At 34.5% G+C, this 22,047-nt stretch overlaps 6 protein-coding genes across 10 annotated transcripts; 2 read left to right on the top strand and 4 right to left on the bottom strand.

Moving 5' to 3' along the window:
- Nucleotides 1-3,073: 3,073 nt before the first annotated feature.
- LOC124298861 (calcium channel flower) lies at nucleotides 3,074-10,881 on the bottom strand. 2 transcript variants are annotated; one of them, XM_046751415.1, is made up of 6 exons: nucleotides 10,724-10,881; nucleotides 10,517-10,637; nucleotides 10,088-10,295; nucleotides 9,270-9,377; nucleotides 8,351-8,520; nucleotides 7,263-7,396 (listed from the first exon to the last, which is right to left on the bottom strand). In XM_046751415.1, exons 1-5 carry the CDS (start codon nucleotides 10,724-10,726, stop codon nucleotides 8,394-8,396), a joined length of 567 nt encoding a protein of 188 aa, XP_046607371.1. In that variant the 5' UTR covers nucleotides 10,727-10,881; the 3' UTR covers nucleotides 7,263-7,396; nucleotides 8,351-8,393. The 2 variants fall into 2 exon arrangements, with proteins under 2 accessions (XP_046607370.1, XP_046607371.1); XM_046751414.1 differs by lacking the exon at nucleotides 8,351-8,520 and having other exon boundaries at nucleotides 3,074-7,396.
- LOC124298852 (uncharacterized) lies at nucleotides 8,402-16,222 on the top strand. 4 transcript variants are annotated; one of them, XM_046751399.1, is made up of 8 exons: nucleotides 8,402-8,534; nucleotides 10,780-10,863; nucleotides 11,724-11,770; nucleotides 11,845-11,957; nucleotides 12,103-12,291; nucleotides 12,479-13,016; nucleotides 13,273-13,549; nucleotides 13,676-14,149. In XM_046751399.1, exons 3-8 carry the CDS (start codon nucleotides 11,751-11,753, stop codon nucleotides 13,799-13,801), a joined length of 1,263 nt encoding a protein of 420 aa, XP_046607355.1. In that variant the 5' UTR covers nucleotides 8,402-8,534; nucleotides 10,780-10,863; nucleotides 11,724-11,750; the 3' UTR covers nucleotides 13,802-14,149. The 4 variants fall into 4 exon arrangements, with proteins under 4 accessions (XP_046607355.1, XP_046607353.1, XP_046607352.1 ...); XM_046751397.1 differs by lacking the exons at nucleotides 8,402-8,534; nucleotides 10,780-10,863 and adding exons at nucleotides 11,218-11,636; nucleotides 16,082-16,222 and having other exon boundaries at nucleotides 11,724-11,957; nucleotides 13,676-13,816; XM_046751398.1 differs by lacking the exons at nucleotides 8,402-8,534; nucleotides 10,780-10,863 and adding an exon at nucleotides 11,226-11,636.
- On the bottom strand, nucleotides 14,312-16,475 carry LOC124298851 (uncharacterized). Its single transcript, XM_046751395.1, has 6 exons — nucleotides 16,344-16,475; nucleotides 16,168-16,264; nucleotides 15,749-16,006; nucleotides 14,713-15,642; nucleotides 14,553-14,651; nucleotides 14,312-14,459 (listed from the first exon to the last, which is right to left on the bottom strand). The coding sequence occupies exons 1-6, from the start codon at nucleotides 16,418-16,420 to the stop codon at nucleotides 14,430-14,432; spliced, it is 1,491 nt and encodes a 496-aa protein (XP_046607351.1). The 5' UTR covers nucleotides 16,421-16,475; the 3' UTR covers nucleotides 14,312-14,429.
- LOC124297802 (uncharacterized) lies at nucleotides 16,428-17,300 on the bottom strand. The gene is made up of 4 exons (XM_046749118.1): nucleotides 17,043-17,300; nucleotides 16,623-16,800; nucleotides 16,467-16,518; nucleotides 16,428-16,431 (listed from the first exon to the last, which is right to left on the bottom strand). Exons 1-4 carry the CDS (start codon nucleotides 17,136-17,138, stop codon nucleotides 16,428-16,430), a joined length of 330 nt encoding a protein of 109 aa, XP_046605074.1. The 5' UTR covers nucleotides 17,139-17,300.
- Nucleotides 17,301-17,757: 457 nt separating this feature from the next.
- On the top strand, nucleotides 17,758-19,519 carry LOC124298865 (Sjoegren syndrome nuclear autoantigen 1 homolog). The gene is made up of 3 exons (XM_046751419.1): nucleotides 17,758-17,963; nucleotides 18,318-18,517; nucleotides 18,617-19,519. Exons 1-3 carry the CDS (start codon nucleotides 17,912-17,914, stop codon nucleotides 18,707-18,709), a joined length of 345 nt encoding a protein of 114 aa, XP_046607375.1. The 5' UTR covers nucleotides 17,758-17,911; the 3' UTR covers nucleotides 18,710-19,519.
- LOC124298855 (beta-1,3-galactosyltransferase brn) lies at nucleotides 19,414-21,875 on the bottom strand. Its single transcript, XM_046751406.1, has one exon. It carries the CDS (start codon nucleotides 21,554-21,556, stop codon nucleotides 20,288-20,290), a length of 1,269 nt encoding a protein of 422 aa, XP_046607362.1. The 5' UTR covers nucleotides 21,557-21,875; the 3' UTR covers nucleotides 19,414-20,287.
- Nucleotides 21,876-22,047: the final 172 nt, after the last annotated feature.

Here is a 22,047-nt window from a genome sequence, read left to right as displayed (position 1 = left end):
GTAAGAATCTTAAAAGTATATGTTGAATCTACGCTCCGCAAGGAAAAAAAAATGTCCAAGGTGAAATATTAAATTTTACTGCAACATCGACTTGAAATAGAGAAGAATAGAATTTTGTTAGGTGGAAAACGATGCTGTGAATTTATTAACTATTGATTCAATCATTTTCTTTTATCGCGGAGCGGTTCGTATGAAAACTTCAACTTGTCAGTTGTTGTTTCTGTATCTTTAATGTCTACGATTAATTTCAACAATTTTCGGGCATGGAAGGGTAGCTTGTTTTGCGATAAAACACTACAACGTTTATTTAACGTCAATTTAAGAATCTTTGGAACACGAAGTAGTTCGTCAGCAATCCTCGTAACTGTAGAACTGTCTTAAGGTCTTCGATATCTGACGTGCGTCATATCTTCAAGTTGTCAGTATACTATTTCTATCGTACGAAAATTTTTCGCCTAATCTGACGAAACGTATGGGTATGTGGTTCGATTTTGTGGGTGAAAATTAATATCATGCCACTGATAAATATCAAACGAAAACGTGTCTTTATTATGTCAACGAAAACTATATACTAATAATAAACGTATAAAATCGTGCAAAATCCATGAACAATAACAGCAGCAACAACTTAAAGAGAGAATCGTTGTAATGTTTTTTTGTTAATTCTAAAGAAAAACTTCGGAACTGAAGAATAATCGCTGATCTAGCGTGCAACAGTCCTTGGAGAAGACAACTCGTACTCCGTCTCGGCAACAACGTTGCAGATCCGCATCTTGACAGATGCCTGAAGATGCTGAGGAAACAGGGCGACGGTGAGAGCCATGCTTTCGAAAAAGGCTACGGTAGCGTCGTCCTGATACGCGGTGAAATTGGAATTGCAACCGCATCCTTTGCTCCTCTTGCGTCCAGACGAAGAAGGCGCGAATGAAATTTGACCTTTGCCACCTCCACCAGTGGATTTTCTCGACGACGATCCCAAATCTCCGCCAGCCGATCGAACCGGTTCCGATCTTCGCGGACGAAGCACCCTCGTGTTGCAGATCGTAGTCGCCTGCGACGACGGCGTGTTTCGCGGAGTTGATCCTGGGACTTTTTGCAGCCCCGTTGACTCCTCCCCCATTATCAAGGATTTCGTCCCTTCCGATGCCGCTGACGAATGGACCGACAATCCGCCCATCGAATTCTCGTCCTCGATTATCGAGGGAATTTCACCGCAGCTCTTCGCACGCTGCAGTTTCGACGATCTGCGCGAATAGTTTTTTTTTTTTTTTTTGTCTCTCTTTATCTTTTCTTTACTTTCCTAGTTCTGCGATTACTCGGACGAGTGTTTTATCTTTAAACGTCTGACCGTTTTAATTCTTTCAATTAAAGCGAACTTGACTTTTTTTTTTCTTTTGAATAGGGGAAACCATACACGAGTTCGGTCATGTTCTAATTGCTTTTTGGATAATATTGATATTTTTGTAACCGTGCAAGAACAATCTTTGGCATAATCAATAGCGACTGAAGCTTTTGTTGACTGATTTTACTTTACCGATGATCGGTTACTTGTACTAGAATTCTCGCGTACATATAAAGCTGAAAGTTTATCATTTGCCCGATTTCAATCGTTGATGGATCTCTGGCTTTTGTAAAAATAAAAAAAAAAATAAAAAGAAAAAAACTTTACGTCGTGAATGGATAATTATTTTACGCGCGCTATGTGTATTTGTGTTATCATTTTTAATTTTTGCAAAAACTTTGCTATCAAGATTTAATTCATCCTAATGTATAGATTTTTCCTTCTAAAGAAATTGAGAATCTAACACGTTAATAATTAGACTAATGATCAAGTCTGTTTTTGCAAAGATCTGGTGAATTCGTTGAAAAGAGGGCTGTTTTTCGATGAACTAAAACGATTCAATCTTAAAGATTGATAATCATGATCATAAAATAATCACAACACGACCGAGTCGCAAACTGGTTTCTTTATATGCAGTCTTTTTTTTAAATTTCTTTCGTTCTTTGACGCAGAAATGAGAATTAAGAGAGCAAAATATGCGTTGCGTATAACAGAAGATCGAGACAACGTACTTCGATAAAAAGATCAATGCTTCGTCGAAGGGATCGTCGGTCTTGACCGTTGCATTTTTTCCAGCAGCTGCATCGCGGCATTTCTTAATGTACCCGGAACTTAATTTATTCCACTGTTTTTTAACAACGTTTACTAGAAAGAAATAATATTTAAGGTAATGCCAATTCGATATAAAAATTTTAATACGGGCAGGAATGATGATTTTTCACACCAGGCGTATTGAATTCCTTAGCGATGCTTTCCCACAAGGAATTTTTGTGGGATAAGTCCTTGGCGAATGGATGACTGGTGTCATGAAGAACGGGGTTTTGTCCCACCAGCTCAATCAGTCGAAACAAGTCTTCATCGGACAGAATCTTGGCCGTCACAGCTGACTTTGACATGTCCGCGTAATAATAAGATAATAAAGTTGAATTTTCCGCGAACAAGAATTAATTAGAATGATTTGATTAATCGCAAATTACGCGGACGGCAAAACCGCGTTGACAGATCGTTTGCCTATAATTGAATGCTGTCAATATCGTAAATAAAACAAGAAACAAAAACAAATAAACCGAACGAAAGTTAAGAAGAAACGAGGTCGACTAAACAGATTATAAAACAATAATTTCCAGGTCAACGGACTAATTTTTACGACGTTGATTATATTTTTTTAATGAAATTAAAAACGAACAAGTTATTCAACAGAGCTTGATTTTTTTTAGCTACATATAATTTTCCATTTCAATTAGTTTTCTAGATGATTTGCAATTGTTCGAAATTGCCTTGAATTTCACCTGATATCAATGATTTCTAGGATCTGTATATCTCCTATAAAAAATTTTTAAACTTCAGACTACTCGTTCACTGAGAAACTGTTGAAGATCCCTTTACCAATACCGCCAATAAAGTGCGTAAAGTAAAGAAAAAATAAACTTGAATAAAACTAGTCGAGCAGTGTAGAGGAGTATTTTTTTTTTTTATGACAATGAATAAAAGTAGATAGATTAACAAGTAATATTCATATTATATCCGATTCATGTATTGACAATTTCATTACACATCAACATATAATTATACGTATCATATGTGGTTAAATATTTGTTATATTTATATGCATATCGTACGTATAGTGTATTTATAGTATTAATAATTGTATACCCTATTATATGTATAATTATTAAATAATAGTAATCTTAACTCTTAAAAAAGAAAACCACAGTGTACTATGGGTATGTGATACACCCGAATGACCGATACATAAAATTCCCTACGCTTTACGCATGAATCGAACAGCTACCTAATCAACAATTCTACTTAGAGCCTGGATTCGAGGAGCGATGCAATTGTATGTATGCATATGCAACCGCAGTTTATCGTAACGCAACGTATATATATATTTATATATGTATAAGTTTCACACGCAGCGATGCGACGAGTCCCTATAAATAATCCTAACCAGATATAATAGATGTGATTCTAGCCTAAGATGACCGATTACTCGCTGGAGGAAGTACATGTGGTCCTTGTTAATTTTTGAAACTTGTTTAAAAATATTTTTTTATCCATCGATACCTTCATCTTTCCTCGTCACACTGAGCGAAGCAGATTTCTTGAAACAAGCCAAATTCATTAATGGATTATTTCTTTAAGCTACAAGCACGCGCTAGAAACAAAAAAAAAGTAAAACCAAAAACTCTGCGATGCTTTGATTTCATGTACCCCTTTAGTAAGTAATTCGTTCATCAGGTTAAATCGATCGTAACTGTTTTAATTACAATATGTATTGATATATCCTAAAACATTATCCGTCTTAACAATTTCCCGTTATAATAATTTCCCACTTTGCACTTCAGCTGGTCATCAACGCGGCGATCGAAGCGAGAAATCTTAAGCAGCTTTCGGATGTTACTGGCAATCACAAATAAGCACAGACTTGTTCAAACCTTACGCAAAGTATATTGGAAATCGTTGAAATTATACAAATAAGTAAGATGTAATTCACAACAATGGAAGAAGTATCCTCGTATTTACATCGGGACTGCAATCTTTGGCATAGCAATTAAATTGATAATAGTTACCGCGTACGGAATGGAAATAAAGGACGTATAGCATTAGTGCAGATAGTGCCAGACAAGGTTTTCTCAGGGAGTAGCAATCTGCTTGTTGTTCATGTAGGAACTTCCCCGTTGTACACATTCTCTGACCAATATCGACACTCGATTAGATTGCAACTGATTTGGGATGACTTTCAACAATTACGTAACTAATTCAACAATTCTAAATATGTATATCTGTCACTAATCACGTTATATCGGTACATGTTAACACTACATTTTGTCTAAATTGTATGCATCGATTTACACTTTACGACAGTCAAATACTTTCTTTTAAAATATATATGCATGTATGTGACTGAGTATTCAGGGCGGATAAAAAATAATCATTGACAAAATCATAATAATTTTACTATGATGAATGTTGAAGTTATATCATAAGTTATTTGGTTAGTGCGGAAGAAGTGAATTCCATTCATAAAAATTGCTTCCCGATATTTATTCAACTTTGTAAAAAGTATGAAATATTTTGATTCACCTCTTTATTTTTCCCCTTTACCTTGACAATATTTCGGAACGCGGAAAAAAATATATAAATCTAACGTGAAATTCAATGTGCCTAGCAACATTATATTCTATTCTCTCTTCTTGAAATAACAACAAAGAAAATGACTTCGGCTAAAAATTTAATGAATATTAAAAAATTCGTTGCATAATTTCAACAAAAATACTAATCGGGAATATGATATTGATATGAAAGCTCGTTTTTCACTGGAATTTTCGTGAAAAATTGAGCTAATTAGGGGTAGTAACGAGGATATCATTTAGTCTTTTACTCTTAATAAATACGTTACTTAATTTAAAGGAGTAGACAGAAAAATGTTGTGTAGTTTCGTTGGGATGTGGAATGATAACTGGGCTGTTTGAAAAGTGAAGAGAAAAAACATCAAACAACATTTGGCATAGTGGAATGACACGTGTTCAAAACACATGATACCACAGGAAAATTCATGACATCATAATTATTGGAACAATAAAACTTGGATCACAACAAAAATCAATTGTAATCATAGTGAGCAATTATTAACTTGGCACATTCGGAATTGAAAGGAGAAAATGAAATGGGAAGTAAGGATAATTATTAGAATGTGCCAGAATATATGTATTATGTTAAAGACTTTCCTCTTTCCTCTGTCAAAAAAAGTGAACTCAACCATGGAATCAAGAATTTAATAGTACTTGTTAAACTAAAAATAATCGGCAATATTTATTTCTAAAATCTAATGGAATCAAGAAGAATTTACATTCTAGAAATTAAATGAAGACACGGATCAGAAGGTTAACAATTAGTGGATGTAAAACCGCAGTGTGTTTGACAGAGGAAAAGGAGTCAACCCATTGATGTCCGAAAGTCTATTCCATTATCCTTTAAACTGTCATTGTCACCCTTTTTTTCCTGTTTGCTCATATAAATCCACTGGATATCGTTTAGTATTTAGGAGTTTGTGTCCGTTCATTATTTCACATTCATAGCCTGCTATGAAGTAACATCAGAATCGCAGTATACGTACGCATTGAAAAATCGAATTTCTTTGATGTAACAATTGTATAATTGGCAACAGTTGGTATTAATGAAATACTGGGAAAAAATTAATTTACAATTACTTACTAAAGCTAATGTAATACTATGCGACAAAGAAAAAAAGGAAAAAATAATTTACTTAAGATTACAACAATTATCACTTATATTGATTTATACTGCCAGAAACGCTGTTCAGTTTAGACAACTACTATCGGTGTTGTCTTGTGTCAATTATCGACGTTATGTAATTGTTGTTCAGTAGCAATTTGCATAAAATTAAGACACCCGTAGTTTTTTTCGTCGAGACAGGCGGACGTCAACGGGTTAAAAATAAAAATACATCGCTCAATATGTACGTGATAAATTGGCTATACCGCACAATCAGTTGAAAGACACTTATCAATGACCAGACACACCATTTTTTTAAAAGAGAAATTATGTTATCATTTGTATTCAGTATTCAAGATTTTATTACATTTTCCGTGTATGAATAACGTATCACTTATACCGTCGGGTAATTGTTAAATCGATTGAAAATTAATTATTGAATTCAAATACTGAATACAAAATATAACTTTTTGCTTAAACTTTTGGCTGAACTCGTTGATATTCAAGCACTTTGACACGTTTAAACGTCTGATTTCGTAATAGCTGAGTTTACGAACAAGCAACTAACTTTTTCTCAAGACTGGTCGTTCATTTACTTTGGCCTCATAAGCAATAGCTACAACTTATAACATGATTTTCACTACAAATGACAATTTCATTTTTACTCCATCATTTCGGAGCAGCTTGGAGCAGCCTGGAGCAACCCTTTGTCTACCTTACCTCGAGTACTTTGCATCGAGCAAGATAAGCGGCTTACATGGCTTAAATATTAAATACGTGAGTCAAAAATCAGGGTAGCGACAATTTTGCCCGAATAAGATTTCCTGACTTTTCCCACCGAAAAATTCTGAATTGCCTGACCTGTTTCCATGAAACTCAGGTAATATTGAGCAGCTTTTACAACTAAAAGCTGTGTGCGCGTGTGTGTGTGCACAGAAATTTCACAATACCATTTACAAAAGCGAGCTTGGCTGAATTTGCGCAGCCTAGTTGAAGTTTGAAAATAATTTATAAAAAATAAATTTTTCCCTGTAGACCATCATAATTCCCTGATTTTTCCCTGACTTTTCCCAATAGATGAAATTGCCCGACCATTCCCGGTTCTCCTGGTTTTCCCAGTATTCCCGGTTGTCGCCACCCTGTAAATCTGAGTAGTTATGATAAATTCAAGAATGAGTTTCGTTAATTATACACACAGTGTTTGATGAATTTACAGTGAAACATAATCGATTTATAACATACTGGAAAATGATTTCCATAGTCAATCATACGAATCCATTATCAGTTACTCCGATTGAAATATATATTACAAATCCACTGTGATTACTCGCCAGAAAGTAATCGATTTAAATACATAAACAAAGAACACCAAAGTCTATATAGTGATTGAAATTTCGTCGACCCAGCTACTATTTTAATTCATTCAAGACGCTTGGCTAGCTGCCAATTTGTTGCTAATATGATCAGACGTTGTTGTCAGGCGCAATTGAAAATCCGATAGGATGCGCATTTTCTACAAGCGTTGATCTCATGTTTGAACTTGGTGTTACTTGCGTCTCGACCGCTGCTGCCATTCTCATGTCATCCACCGAAGCTCTGTGAATTAAAAATTAATCTATTAGAAAGTATGACAAGTTGAAAGCAAAAAACTAATCATTCCTAACTAGGGTTACAGCGAGGCTTCTACACAAATGTGGCTGCAATGTAAACTAAAACGGACCAACGCAATTTATGGAAAGAATAAAACTAGGCCACCATTCCTATTCATTTCTAATTAGCACGTTAAGTCTGGTGTCAGTTCCTGAGGACCGACAGTGGACTTTCGGTTTAGGCGGCATCCGTCCTGGGGACTGACAGTGAACAGACCGGTGGTATCAAGGACTATAGCACGTCACCTGAACGAAAGCACAGCAAAATCGGCCCAGTGCTTAATGCATTAAAGAAACAAATCAATCACAATTATTACTCAATTAAAGCAGTTAGAGTCATAGAAGCAGATAAGTGATCGAAAAATTGGTATCAATGTTCACAAAACGATGATTAAGCTGTGCCAATACTACTCGTCATTCGTTAGACAGGAAAAATTGCCATTTGACATTTAGAATGTGCGTTAATTTTCATGTGTTTTATCTACCCTGACCGATATCATAGTTTGAAGATTCTTTTCACTAAAAATCGTCTAATCAGGAAGATAAGGAACATGCGTTGTACAGAAAAGAAAAAAAATTTATAAATGTACAGAAATATATCTTTCTGTAAATTGAAAATCTCAGTAACAAAGTTTGCAAGCATGAAATTATATGTATTAACAACGCAGCCAATCGACGCTATCAAGTCTTGTTATTAAATAATCGATACATTACCGATGTTCATATGGTAAATCAAGCTCTGTAAAAATGTAAAAATGAATACTTTGGAAGAGAATAATAACAATAATAATTAGCAGAGAAGCTACGTGATTGCATAGATACATTGCCTAAACAATTGGATAAAAAAGGGATGCAATTAGATACGTAACAGTGCACATCGTATTATTATTATTATTATTGCCTGATTAGTGAAGGAGCGAGGGTGAAGTAAAAATTTTTCGCGTTTAGGTTGGCCTCCAGACATCAGGATCTTCCATGAGAGTAGTATGATGATCAGATGAGGGAGGCGGGGGACCCTGCGGGGAGCCAACTCCGGGTGAAGTCATTCCTGCCAGGTCAGGTCTAGACCCTCTGTCAGCCATTGTGTGAGTATTTTTAGTAAACCATTAAGCGGTTACTGTATTATTTAATGACGCCGAAAATTCGAGGCACACAAAATACATGGAATACACAATCAACGTTCGACTTTTCTTAATCGATTCTTTGATTTAACAGTTAGTTACATGATTGTTTTTAATCTATAATTTTCAAATTATATATATAATAATATTATAAATTTCAAATACGCAGCAAATGTTCGATTAAATATTTTTGAAGTCTAATCATTGACTTTTTACAGTCGAACCCAATTGTATAGAGCCATTTTTTAATATTTTTTCGTCAAAGTAATTTCACTAACTAAAGAGTTTTTCTACCAATGAAAGAAAAGTCGGTTAGCTGAAAAATTCGTTTTAAAATGTTGAAAACGATTATGTCTTCGCTTTAAACGTATACAACCAGGCACACTCTTTCCAGTTTCAGTTCATTTAAATTAAAATTCCCAAAGCCGAAAGCAAACAACGAATTATATCAACAATAAAACAATACAGATAAGCAGATAATTTTCGCCAACCAAATAATGTTAATCTTAATATAATTGTAAGTTGGAATGTATTTTATCCAATGTTGTTACGATGCGATTGCTTTTCCAGTTACAGTAGTAGTTTTTTATGTGTGATTTTATTGGAGAGATTCTTTCGATAATTTTTCATAAATTGCACGTTGTTTTTATAAAACAAAGACAAAACATAAACAATACGATTAAATGCGATTGTACTTACTTCTTTCCGAGGGACATTAAACCGTATATTATTCCTGTTGCGAATATCAAACCACTACCAAATATGGTGCCCAATCCAGCATCGAGAATAATAGCTGGAAGCGCAATTCTGTAATAATGAAATAATCAATTACATGTAAAATGCAGGTATAAAATACTATGATTTAATAAAAAAATCTAGGATTTTTGAGGAACAGGAACACTGTTGCAAAACGTTTTGCTGAAAAGCTATTCAGAGTATCCAGTAAGATAAATTCACAAATTTCGAGAACGTTTGCAGTAAATGTTTACTCAAATGATTTGTATCGGTAAAATAAACTAAAGCAAAAAGAAATATCAAGATTTTGTTCATAGCATTGGGTTTAATAATCATATGACTATGTTTTACTTCTAATTTAATATGTTTGAATAGTTTAAATACCTATTGATACAAAGAGTATAACTTCTAAAATGATGGCTATCTTTTTTGTAACAAGTTTTTTTGTGAAAGATAATCAGCATACAAACGAATACATGATATAAGAGAGAAATCTCATGATTAATTGACTCTGATAACGCAAGAACAAGATATCCAACAGGAAACAAATATGGCTGAACACATGCGCCTAAGATATCAAGTGAGAATAGTTACAAATAACGAAGTTCTAACGGTGAGAAGAAACAAACAGATATATTGAAGAAATTTCTATAACGCCGTTGAAACTTGAAAATATTTCAAACCATTTTCAAGTAGTCAATTCAATCATATTCCAAGGAATGTCGAATAGCAGGTTACTGCTGATCCATTTATTCCATTTGACCTCTGACGACGATACTTACAGGCAATAAACGGCGGCTCTTTGCCAATACGGTTTTCGATCCACCCAGTCACTGAGGTTTTGTACAAAGTCGATGAAAAGACAGCAGCACGGCGCTTCAATTATAATGACGAGAAAACCTGCGACCATCTGCCACATGCCAGCGATCAGAGCAGACACCGATCCCATTATAATACCAACGCAACCCCATGCTCCGAGGAGGATAGCGACTGAAATACGTCATTAAAGATTATTCGTTAAACCAGCGTGTAACCCTAAAGCTTGAAAAATATTGCTTAATTGACACGAGTAATAGCCAGATAACTGTTCAAGTCTTGTTTGTTATTTTTTTCACGCGGAAAAATAGAATTGTGAAATTGTGAAATGAGAAAATGAATAGTGAAAATTAGGTTAGCTTTATTTAAAAATAAATATTCACGCTGTTACTCACAAAAACCACCGATTGTTCCTACACCGCGACCAGCATACTTCATCCACCAAGGCACTTCGTCTTTGGTGACTGGATCCTGTCCGGGTCTTTCCATTATAGACGCTATTTTCTCGCCAAAAGACTGGAGAAAACGATAGACAATATTAACGAAAATGTCACGTGACTCAAGGGTCACGTGAATCGGTTTAGTTTACGGTTTATATTTACCATTGTTTAAGCTATTTGTTTCACTAAATATTTAATAGCTAATATTTCTGACACAGCTGACAGTACAATCAGGAGAATTCTGTTGACGTGAGGAAAATCGACCCACGGATATATATTAGTTATCGATGTCGCCGATAGAGGTAAGAAGTAGCAGTTTCAGGTGAGCTCGCCGACCAAGAGTAATGATAAGCGCCGTGACGGGGTCGTCGCGAATTTTTTGACGACCCCGAAATTTCCAAGCCTGCATTGCAAAAACAAACAATTTGAGATAATGAGGCGTTATTAATTACTTATTTCCGAATGCACATTTTACATACCCCGGAAAGACAAACAATGCAACCTTTTATTCTTACGAATTTACTGAAATTATTCCTGTGAGATTTCGGCGCTTCGTTTTTTTACCATATAAAAATCTGGTTGTAATTATGATAAAACTTTCAAAACTTGATGATTCACCTATATCAGATAAAGACGCAAATATATCTGCCATTCGTCATTTGAGTAGCAGCGCCAATTTCGGCTCTCAAAGCTGTGCTGACATGTCTATTATCATTTATTGTTATTGTCATTTGTGTGACCTATTTGTCACCGTCCAGATACAAGGGATCAAACGCAGGATTACTTTTGGCAACTCTGTGGAGTTGTTGACAATAATTTCGAAGAACGAAGCTTTAAAATTGCAACCTGATTACTTTTAAACACCTGCTTGAAACCGCTTATGACCGCCGTCGTGCATAACATTTTCATTTTAGTAGTTTCACTGTTAATAAACAGATACTTGATTGCATAATGTATTGATGAGTTACCGTGTGCGATTGATTCAATATAAGCAAGGATATGTCTGCAATAAAGCGACGAAAAGTATCCAGCTTGGGCTTGGATGTAGAATTGAGGAAGATTCTTCAAAAAAATGGTGAAAGTCAATCATTTATCGTACTAGTAAATGAACAACATTACCTACAAGTTTTTCCAAGTCAATTTTTCCTATATTAATTTTCAGAATACTCACTGAACGCTGTTAACAACTATGGAGACAGTCTGTTGCATGTAAGCGCAAGTAACGGCTGTACAGAATCAGTGAGGGATATTTTAAAGAAAAATCATAATTGCAACATTGACAGAAAGAATAAGTTCGGCTGGACCCCTTTGATGCAGGCTGTTCGGGCCAACAAACTTCAAACAGTAGAAGTGCTTATAGAATATGGCGCTGATTTAACTCAAAGGAACTATTTGGGTACATAATTTAATTTCATGTTCCTTTGCTCGTATTATATCACGGTATAAAAGTCTCGTCTGCATATTTATTTTTCCTTACATTTATAATTTTCATTGGTCAACGATATTCCATAAGCAGGCTAATCCCGGAAATATTTCCTTAGGAACATCAATACTGACCCTGGCTGCTGGAATTAGCCACGAGATGTTCGAAACAATCTATAAAGCTCACACTTCGATGCTAGCAAATTCAGTACATGATGATGTTACACCACTGTGCGTTGCTGCTATGAGAAACGACAAGAAGCTATTTTTCAAGCTCTTGAGTTTGGGATTGAAAGTGGAGGATGAAAGTAGGTTACAAATTTAAGGCTTGTCTAATTATTTAGTAAGCCGCTACAATTTTAAGAATCAAATTGACGCACATAGCAAGAACTATTCATCCATGCATTCGATTGTGAACATAAATTTCATTTACTCCAATTAACAAATAATCATCTTTTCGTCATCAATTGTTACATCAAATTAATTTTATACCAGGTGTGTACACTCATCTAGTGATGCGGCAGTCTATATTTCCAGAAATCCGAGCCCTAGCTAAATCGCAATGCGATGTGAATGATTATTGGAACAATACATCAGACAATATATCAATTAAAAAAGAATCAGGGAGCACAAATGATGGCTATTGTCGTGACAAAATATCTAATAATATTAAAAGTACAGGACTTGCTCCAAGATCGAGTACAATTATTTCATCAGAGGAAAGAAATCTAAAGTTGAAACCAGAACTTGTGAATGATAAAGTAATGACAAAAGAAATGAAACCACCAAATATTAACTTGCTTTACGTGAAAGAGCTTTATTATGAAAATAAAGCAGTGATATCTCCAAACTTAATTTACAATTTAGACTCATGGTTTGCTAAATCACCGAATCTTATATCAGCTTCAAGTCCTATCCAAGAACCGACAAAGAAAGTAGATTGCACATTCTACCGTCCAAAACAAAAACAACGCACCATCTTCACATTCGATAAACCACCTGATAGCCATACGCTAGCACTTCCGTTGCAGAGGTAACTATACTGATGGAGAATAAAATTCGGTCTATTTAAAACAAACTATACTTTCAATCTGCATTTATTAATAATGTCAGTTTAGAAAATGGTAAACACTGATTCCACAATTTTGAAAAGCGCATAACAGTAATCCTAAATTTTTTTAGAGCTAGTTTCAGAGCCAACCCAGGATATTGTATGAAACTGAACTTACAGAACTGTCCATCGTTACCAATCTGAATTCAATTATAAAGAGTTTTTAACGCCCTTTCAGAACACACGATATTCATTCGTTGACTTCCAAGATCACTGATCATTCTAGAAAGGACCACATCAATCTCACCTTTGAACCACAGTTCAGTCCTCCTCGATCTCCCTGTTTGCCATTAGATTTCGAGGATGAAGATATCTGTGGAGAGGATACACCCACACCCCCACACTATAAAACGCCGCCTCGTGGAATGGTCCTTAATTCAGAACAGGCTAAGCTTGTTACAGTATTGAAACAATTTGAATTGGCCCATCATATCTCAACATTCTTAGCAGAAGAGGTGTGTATGAATGATATAAGTTTCTAATCTACGAATGGTAAATTCTTATGTTAGTTATTATTAAATAAATTATACTTATCAGAAAACTTAATGTATTTAACTAATAGCTCAGTTTTTGTTACTTAGGTTGATATGAGCTTATTTCTAACTTTGAATGACCAGGACCTTATAGAGATTGGAATAGTAAGTGACCGAGATAGAAAAGCACTGTTAGCAGTGGTTGATGCTTATACAAAACACAAGAAATATTAAATAAGGCTGGAAAAGGTAGGTATTATTAAGCAATGAATGAAAACACAGATGTCCCTATTTTATACTTATTTTATTATTTACTGTAGTCAAAAATGTGTGATTTATTGCTGACTGAATTATTTATTGACTGAGTAATTGCATGTTGCACTCGATATTTGGATTGATTTTATACCAAATCGAGGGTAGCATTATAACTTTATATTTAAGCAGTAAAACAAAGTTTAACATAGTTTAAAAGTTAGAATACATAAGAATGATCTCATGAAATTTTTAATCAACACTATCATTTTGCACTATGAATCGGTAGTATATTTAAATCTGCGGACATAATACCTGTGACTTAGATATTAATGAAATATTTTTTATACTTCCTATGAAACTTTTCAAAATGAATTCTATAAAATGGTTTTAAAAATACAGCATTTGCTCTAACTTACTGGAAATTTTCAATCATTCCCAAATGTCTGGCTAGTTATACAACTCCATAGCTAAAAAACTTCAAATGATAACTATTTAATAGTACTATATTAATAATATCTTTAAAAAAAAACAGATTGAATAATATGGATTGATAATCACTTGCCAATCATTCGGTAAATCCTTTCTGGCAGGGTGTTGAGATTTTAGTCTATTGCCTCTCTTTCTTATTTGCGCCACACTAAAAAACAGAAACAATTCCCAATATTATCAGTAATTAGATGTAGTACTATGAGATAAATGTATATTTCTTTCTAATAATTCTTGAAATTACCAGTTCTATTTTTCCGCCACTTTTGATGGTCAAGTTCGTTTGAATAAGCTTCGGCATTGAAGGTTTTATTGGCACTTTTGAAAAATGGCTTACATTCACCTGAAAATTCGTGAAATTGGAATCAGACAACAAAAATGTAATTACCTACGTGATTACACACCTGCTTTTTCCCTTTAAAGTAAAAGTCGATATTGTTTGTTTTAAAGTTGCTTTTTTGCATGTGCTTTCCCAAATTCATTGTCGATGTTCTCTGAGTTTTTGATTTCCTGCCGAACAAGTTATTGAATTTCAATTTTGATAACGGTTTGATTTTCTCTGACTGTTTGTCCTGCTGTAGTGAAGTATTGACCAAATCTGTAATTTCATTACACTGCGATTTATCAGGAATATTGGTGAAATAATGGCTTTGCACTTCCAATACACTATTGGGCCCATCAAATTCATTCTTATCGATGTCACTTTTCTCTAGGCACAAAGCAATATTCTTATCCAGTAACCCAACAGACAAATTGTTTTCTTCTAATCCTGCACAAAAATCGTTTAAATCAAAGCTACTTCTTCTACGTAGCATATAATTTAACGACGTGTCGTCCACTTTTTCAACGAATTCATTCAATATTTGTGATTTATCAGAATCAGATTTGATCAATTCAGATGAACACATAGTTTCCACTTTTATGTTAGGCTTATCCGATAATGGTGAAGAGCCATATTCCTTAATACATGAATCGGAAGGAAGTTGTGAAAACTTTGATTTCTTTTCTGGAGGAAAAAACTTTTCATAACAATCTGCTAGGATTCTTTTGTCAGTCGAACATGTGCTCACAAATCGTTTTATATTGAGAGCATCCCTCAGGTTTTTATCTTTTATTACATTATGCATCAGTCTCGAGGTTCCGGAATTATTTGAAAAAGTGGATAAAGCACCGAGGTAATTTACATCAATCTGGGCAAGATAATTCACAGGCAATTTGCAGCCAGGATTTGCACTACTCCGAGAATTACATGGTGTCAATTGTTTATTTGGAATTTTGTTTGTATTCCGAGCTACCCATGATGACTGATTTAAAATATTCTCCTTGTGATCATTCTGAGAACAGATGTATAAAACAAATTTGAACATTTTTTCTGTTAGTAAAATTTTAATGCTTCTATATTGAGTTTCATATGATTTGTCTGTGCAATTTTGCACATACTTTTTGCCAGTTATCGGAAGGTGGTCGTGAGGGTAATTCTTGTAATTTTAGCGTCGAACCAAAAATCGTGGGCACTCTTTCAGTGAGATCTTGAAGGAACTGCTGCGTTATATGTTCCCCATTGTCTGGGAAAAGTTGTGTGGGCTGGACAGCTTTAATGCAGCAGCTAGGATAGTGATAGTAGTTTTGTTCAGGCCAGGGAAAACACACTTGATAATAAATCAGTCCCACATCACTTTCTGGTAGATTATAGCCATACTAAAAAATAAGCGTACATCATTTTCTAGTCATGGAGATGAAATTCTGATGCGTTCGTTGTTAACTTTTACTCAGATACCAACTTTAACAACAGAGATCGATTAACAGATTTGCGAATGAATAGAAGTTGACGATTTTCATACGAGTCAACATCTACTGACCATATTTTTCCAGTATTCCTTTATTTGTTCGTAGCTGTTGAAGGAACAAGTTTGTGGAATTTTTTTGGATATGGATGTTACCTTTCCTCTCTTGAAGCTGGAGAAGAATGAAGTTATTTAATTTTCAAAAACAAATGTAGATATTGGAATCATGAGAAATAAATAATGATTGTTACCTAGGCAAAACGTGAACCCATACTTGTGGTTCTAATTCTGATCCGTTGAGATCAATAAAGCCATTCTCATTTTCCATAAAGTTTTCAACTACTTTTAGAGATAATGAAAAATATCTCAATGACAATTCAGGAACACTAATACAGAATGGCAATAGAGAAAAATATGGCTTCTCACCTGTTGGAAGAATTGTATTGGTCAATGAATTTTTGACTGTATAAGCTTAAACATATAAATAGACATGTACATTGTACACGAATTGCCGGTTTAAATATAATTACAATTTGAAATCATTTCCATGGAGATTGCATTGGTTGGTAGATCCAGTGAGACAAGAAAGTTCTTTCCTTTCAAAAGATTGTTACCGACTCTGTTCCACTCAGGAGCAAGTTTAAATGATATTGTATATTTTAAACAGGCTTCGTAAACCTTCTGTGTAACATCCATGAATTTGGAGCACTTGAAACATGAGAAGAATTTGTTTTATGATCATGACCTAGCCTGCAATCTCATGAGTATATGACAATATTTTATTTGTCAGTTCCAGTCGAATTTTCATGTAATGAAAACAAGCGACGAAAAGATAGTAATAAAATGCATCGCATGGTCAGGACGGAGTGTGACGTTGTAATGTATAAATGCTGACTACATCATCGAAAGCGAAATTGAAGGAAAAAATTATTTTCAAAGTCAAATTCAACCTTAATGTTCATTTCGTTGAGCTTTCGCTGTACTTCACCGGTTTCAAGTAACTCTTTAGGTGCTACGATGTGTATGCTGCCCTTGCTTGTCATCATTGGGGAAACAATAACATCCGGCAATGAATGAATTAACAATCTGTGAACATGATATTTTATTTGTTAATCATCTGTAAGTGTTCAATCAGATTAGCAAAGAAAACACAAACCCAATAGAACCACAGAGGTCAATATGTAACGAATTCTCATAATTACCGGCATTTCAATATGCGCCAATGATGCCAAGAATTAACTAACGAATCTTGAACCTCTTGTGAATCTATCTCTCCCACCAGGCAGTGCAATTTATTTATACTCGGGATTGATGCGGAAAGTAATTTTCTGCCTTGATTCATCCTTTCTTTTACGACAAAATAATTTCAGTAATGAAATTGAGTTTCTATCATTTCATGTAATGATCACTAGGTGTAATACGCGTTTAACGCTGGGAATAATTATAAATCCGAAGTGTTGCAATATGATCAGTTCACCTTCGTGGTATTACTTTTAAATGCAAGTTTAATAATGCGTATGGGAGTTAAAATTGGTTTATAAGCCAATTTTTGAAATTCGAATGTATAACGGTGGCGCCGTCGCTTCCGTAGCAATCGAGGTTGAAAACAATGTCGCAGTGTGGAGTCAACTTCAGACTGCTTTAGAGATGTGGAGTCGAATCGAGATTCGTCGCGACGCGATTTCATAATCAAAATTGTTGTCAAACAAATGTTCGGATTTTCGGTGATACAGGTATTATGTAGGACGTGTGAATAAATTTCCTTTAACATGAATAAAGCGTTATTATACCTGGAATAATTAAAATCTCGAAATTGATTATGTCTCAACACGGTGCTGCGCTTCAAACCTATAATCAAGAACTTGTGAAATGTAAGTTTAAACAGAGTATTGAACATAACCTCAATATCAAGTCTTTATCATTACTTTTAAGTTCTTTGAGGCCTTCTCCATTATTTAAACCTATTCTACGATCTTGTCGGAAATTCGCATAACGATTCGGTGCACAGCATAAGTATTTATTACTAATTACTCAATTAACGAATTATTCTTATCCAACTGGACGCTACCATAAATTTTCATTGCAATATTAGTCATGATAATACTGGAACGATAGGTGGAACAAAGATGTGCATTTTGAAATTTTCCAATCAACGCTCCTACTAAAATAAAAAAGAAACGATATCCAGAAGAAATAAGTTATTTGCTTACTTTTGTCAACAAAAGGTCTTGAAGAGATGAAGTTACGACGGGCGGAATTACAGATGCAAATTGACTCCCAGGAGGAGGAAAAGAACAATCTTCAGAGGGAGATAGAAAAGATGTCGTACAAATTAACACAGTTGAACGAAAGTTTGGCAAAAAGAATAGCAGCCAGAAATGATTATGATCGAACAATTGCCGAAACTGAATCGGCTTACATGAAGGTGAAGTTGTATTTTACATCATGTGTTCCCGAGTATTCAGATATTGAATTTTTATCCAATTTTCGTTTTTCCTTTTTTTAATTCATTTCATCGTTACAGATTTTGGAAAGTTCTCAATTGTTACTCAATATGCTCAAAAGAGAGGCGACGTGTTTAGACCAGAGCCTTCTAAAAGCTAACACCGATAAGTGACAATAACTAATTGCTTAAAACAATGGGGTAAAGTTAAATATACATACTTTAAAATTTATTTATTTAAATATATCAAACATCTCTTAGTGCACTTGAAATAAGTGTAAAAATGAAGGGAACAAAAACAAAATAATTTATGGGAATAACTACCCAACTGAAAACGTTACAAGGATCTAAGATAGTTATTAATATACACCAAGTACAAAACTGTAAATATATGTGAATGTAAATTATCTTAATACCATATTGATGGCTTATTGATCATCCGATTTTTAAACTTTATAAATATTTTATTCTCGACAACGTTTTACAAATATTTAAGTAGGTAGTACGAGTCTTTAACTTGACTGTACAAAGCTGATTAACGCGTGTCCGTCTAAAAGAGTATCAAAGTTTATAAAGTTAATAAACACGATTTTCTAATATAGTAACACCACTCGTATTCAACTACAAAGTATTGGTCTTAGGGCCTGTCGTACAATTAGAGCAATTTATTCCATGTCATACTAAAGAATGTACATGAGGATAAAGTGTGTAATGATAATGTAACGGCGCAATTATAGGAAATCTACTTATTTTACAACTTTAAGATAATATAAAATTTAGTGATGTGTAATAAAGCAAAACACATTTATTTTTTGCGAATTCAAATCCTCCAATTTAATTCTAAAGTTGAAAAATAATAATTTTTTGTTCAGTGTTTGATTATCTTAAGATTACTAACTTCAAGCTCGTAGAATATATAATGTTCAGTATTAGAGCATTTTCAAGGTCCACTTTCTTTCCATAAATAGACACAATACAAGTTTTATCAGCAACTGTAAAATGATTTCAATTGGAATAGTACATATAGATGCTCAGTCTTGCTATTGTTTAATATTTCTCTCAACATCAAGACTTATAGAATTCACTTCATAATTAACTGATATAGCATTTCTGAGGTCTTTGTTTTTTTGTACTAAGTTTACAATGATACATTTAAAGCTTTATTTTTAAGATTAACAATTATAAGTAATTTTAATGACATTACAATTAAATCATGACTACATACTAATATGACTTTAATACAAAAGTAAAACAAAAAGTAAAAAGGATCTAAAAACATGTTGATACTCGAGCGACGTAAAGAATACCCATATTCCAGTGGGAATATGTATGGACAAAGGGAGCTATTCTAAATTTAAAGTTAGATGAATATGAAATTTTATATGATAGACAAATAAACATTGAACCAATATATTTTTAAATTGAAGAAAGACGTTATTACACACTAAACTTAATGATAGCTAAAAAAATTTCAAGACCCTTGACTTTAACTTTCACATCTTAAATCACAGAATACTGCAATTAGCGCCTAATGAAGTACCTAACACGATTTTGAGAACAATATCTTACATATACTGGAATCTTTTTAGTTGAATATTGCACAACAAAAATAACTATTACGGCTTTTGCATGGATCGTAGGCATTAGAACGAGCCCAAAAAACAAAATCAAATGAAAAGATTCGATTTCAGATCTCAAACTTCCATTACAGAAGAGTCAAAGTATAAATATACCACTCGATTATCTGAATATCTAAGCATATCCCAAAGCTTTCTGTTCGTTCCATACTCTCAATAGTTCGTTCGGATCACCATACCCATGAGAAGCAATGACATACTTATAATTGTACTTTGTATAATCTTTTTTATAAAAATGAAAATCGTCGCAATGAAAAGGTTCGATATCTATCTTCTTGGCAACTAGTCCCAAGTAGATATCATCGAACCTGAAATGCTTGGTGTAAAAGCTGGCATAGTACATATCAAGCAGCGCTTCTTTTGAGAGAATATAAGCTCCGGCAGTTACATATGGCGGCCATAGATGGTAAGGGTATTCATCCAAGGAAACATACCACTTGGAGGTCCTGTGCCTGTGTGGCGCAGAGACAAAAACATACCCGGTAAATAAGCGGACATCTTCCGGTAGTTCAATATCAAATATCTGCCTCTTGGTCCTGTTCCTTGAAATGCCTACTGCACTTGGGTGTAAAGTTTTGTTATGCAAAATCCACCCAGGTTTCTTTCTGACAATTATTTTTTCCCTAACGGTTGCCCGACGCATCCGAGCATACAAATGTTTTTTGGAACCTTTGGAAAGCCCTAAGTGTTCCGGTCCTTTGGGATCCTTCAGGTAGTCGGGGTAGCCAGTCGGGTGTCTAACATACCTGAGAACGTTTTTGAGGGAAACATACATGTCGTCGTCGACAAACATATAGAATTTTGAATTCTGACAGTATTTCACTGCCCATTTGAATCCCATCATTGTTTTTATGGTATTATTGAAGTAGGTGTCGATAAAATCGATGAGTACGATATCTTTGTGCTTTATCGCCTCAGCTTTCAGACGTGCCTCCAATTCTGGATTCCCTGGTGATCTGCCTACCAGGAACACAGTCTTTATCGGCACATCAGAAAACCGTTTTTCAAAGCCCCATGAATTCCTGATTCCAATTCGTCTGTCGAAATTGTTTACCGCCGATTTCACCAGAAAAACCAAACGCAGATTACTGTGCTCGTACTCAATGCACTTTTCTTTCAGGTCGTAGATGAAAGTGTAATTATAATCGTTGATCGGTTCCACATCCGGTTTCTCATTATTACGAAGTTGTGCTACGAATTCGTGGATCTCTCCGTAGTACGGATACGTAAATGAATCGTGATAGGATGTCTCAAAAGCGTGGTGGAATACGCCGAAAAAATCGAGCGTGGCGATCACAATGAAACCGAAACAAACGTATTTTATTTTTATCCTTGACAAGAGGATGTAGAGCTTTCGTAAAAGCGGTTGTAATATGCAAAACATTGTTCTTTGATAACCTAAAACATTCGAACGTCACTTGTTGTCACTTTAGTTTTTTTACGCTAAAGAAATACAAAAATAGAGAATAAAAGAAGTCTATTTCTCATTGATTGTCTTGACAAGGCACAGTCCTACGATCGTTATCAACGATAAACACACCCCGTTTTAAGTATTCATTAAATTCGAGATAAGTTTCAAATCTATAGGTTAGGATTCCGCCGAAAACTTAACTGCGGATATTGATGTTAGCTCAATGGGCGTAACGTGTAGGTTCAATTGTCAACATCAGATGACGTACGATACAATCTGAGGCCGCAGTAGTGGTTGAGCCTGCGATCGTGACGGTCGTTTACGTTCAGTTCATTATTCGAAGATGAACAGCAATTTCTTCATTGTCAATTAACATAAATATATCACTAAAAAAAAATTATTTCCCCGCATTGATTAATCAAGTGATTCATGTTACAGTTTCATAATTACCAAAAGTAAGCCAA

Source organism: Neodiprion virginianus, chromosome 2 (assembly GCF_021901495.1).
Source record: "Neodiprion virginianus isolate iyNeoVirg1 chromosome 2, iyNeoVirg1.1, whole genome shotgun sequence".
NCBI classification, from domain to species: domain Eukaryota; kingdom Metazoa; phylum Arthropoda; class Insecta; order Hymenoptera; family Diprionidae; genus Neodiprion; species Neodiprion virginianus.
The sequence above is the reverse complement of the archived record's forward strand: the minus strand, read 5'-3'. Positions and strand labels throughout refer to the sequence as shown.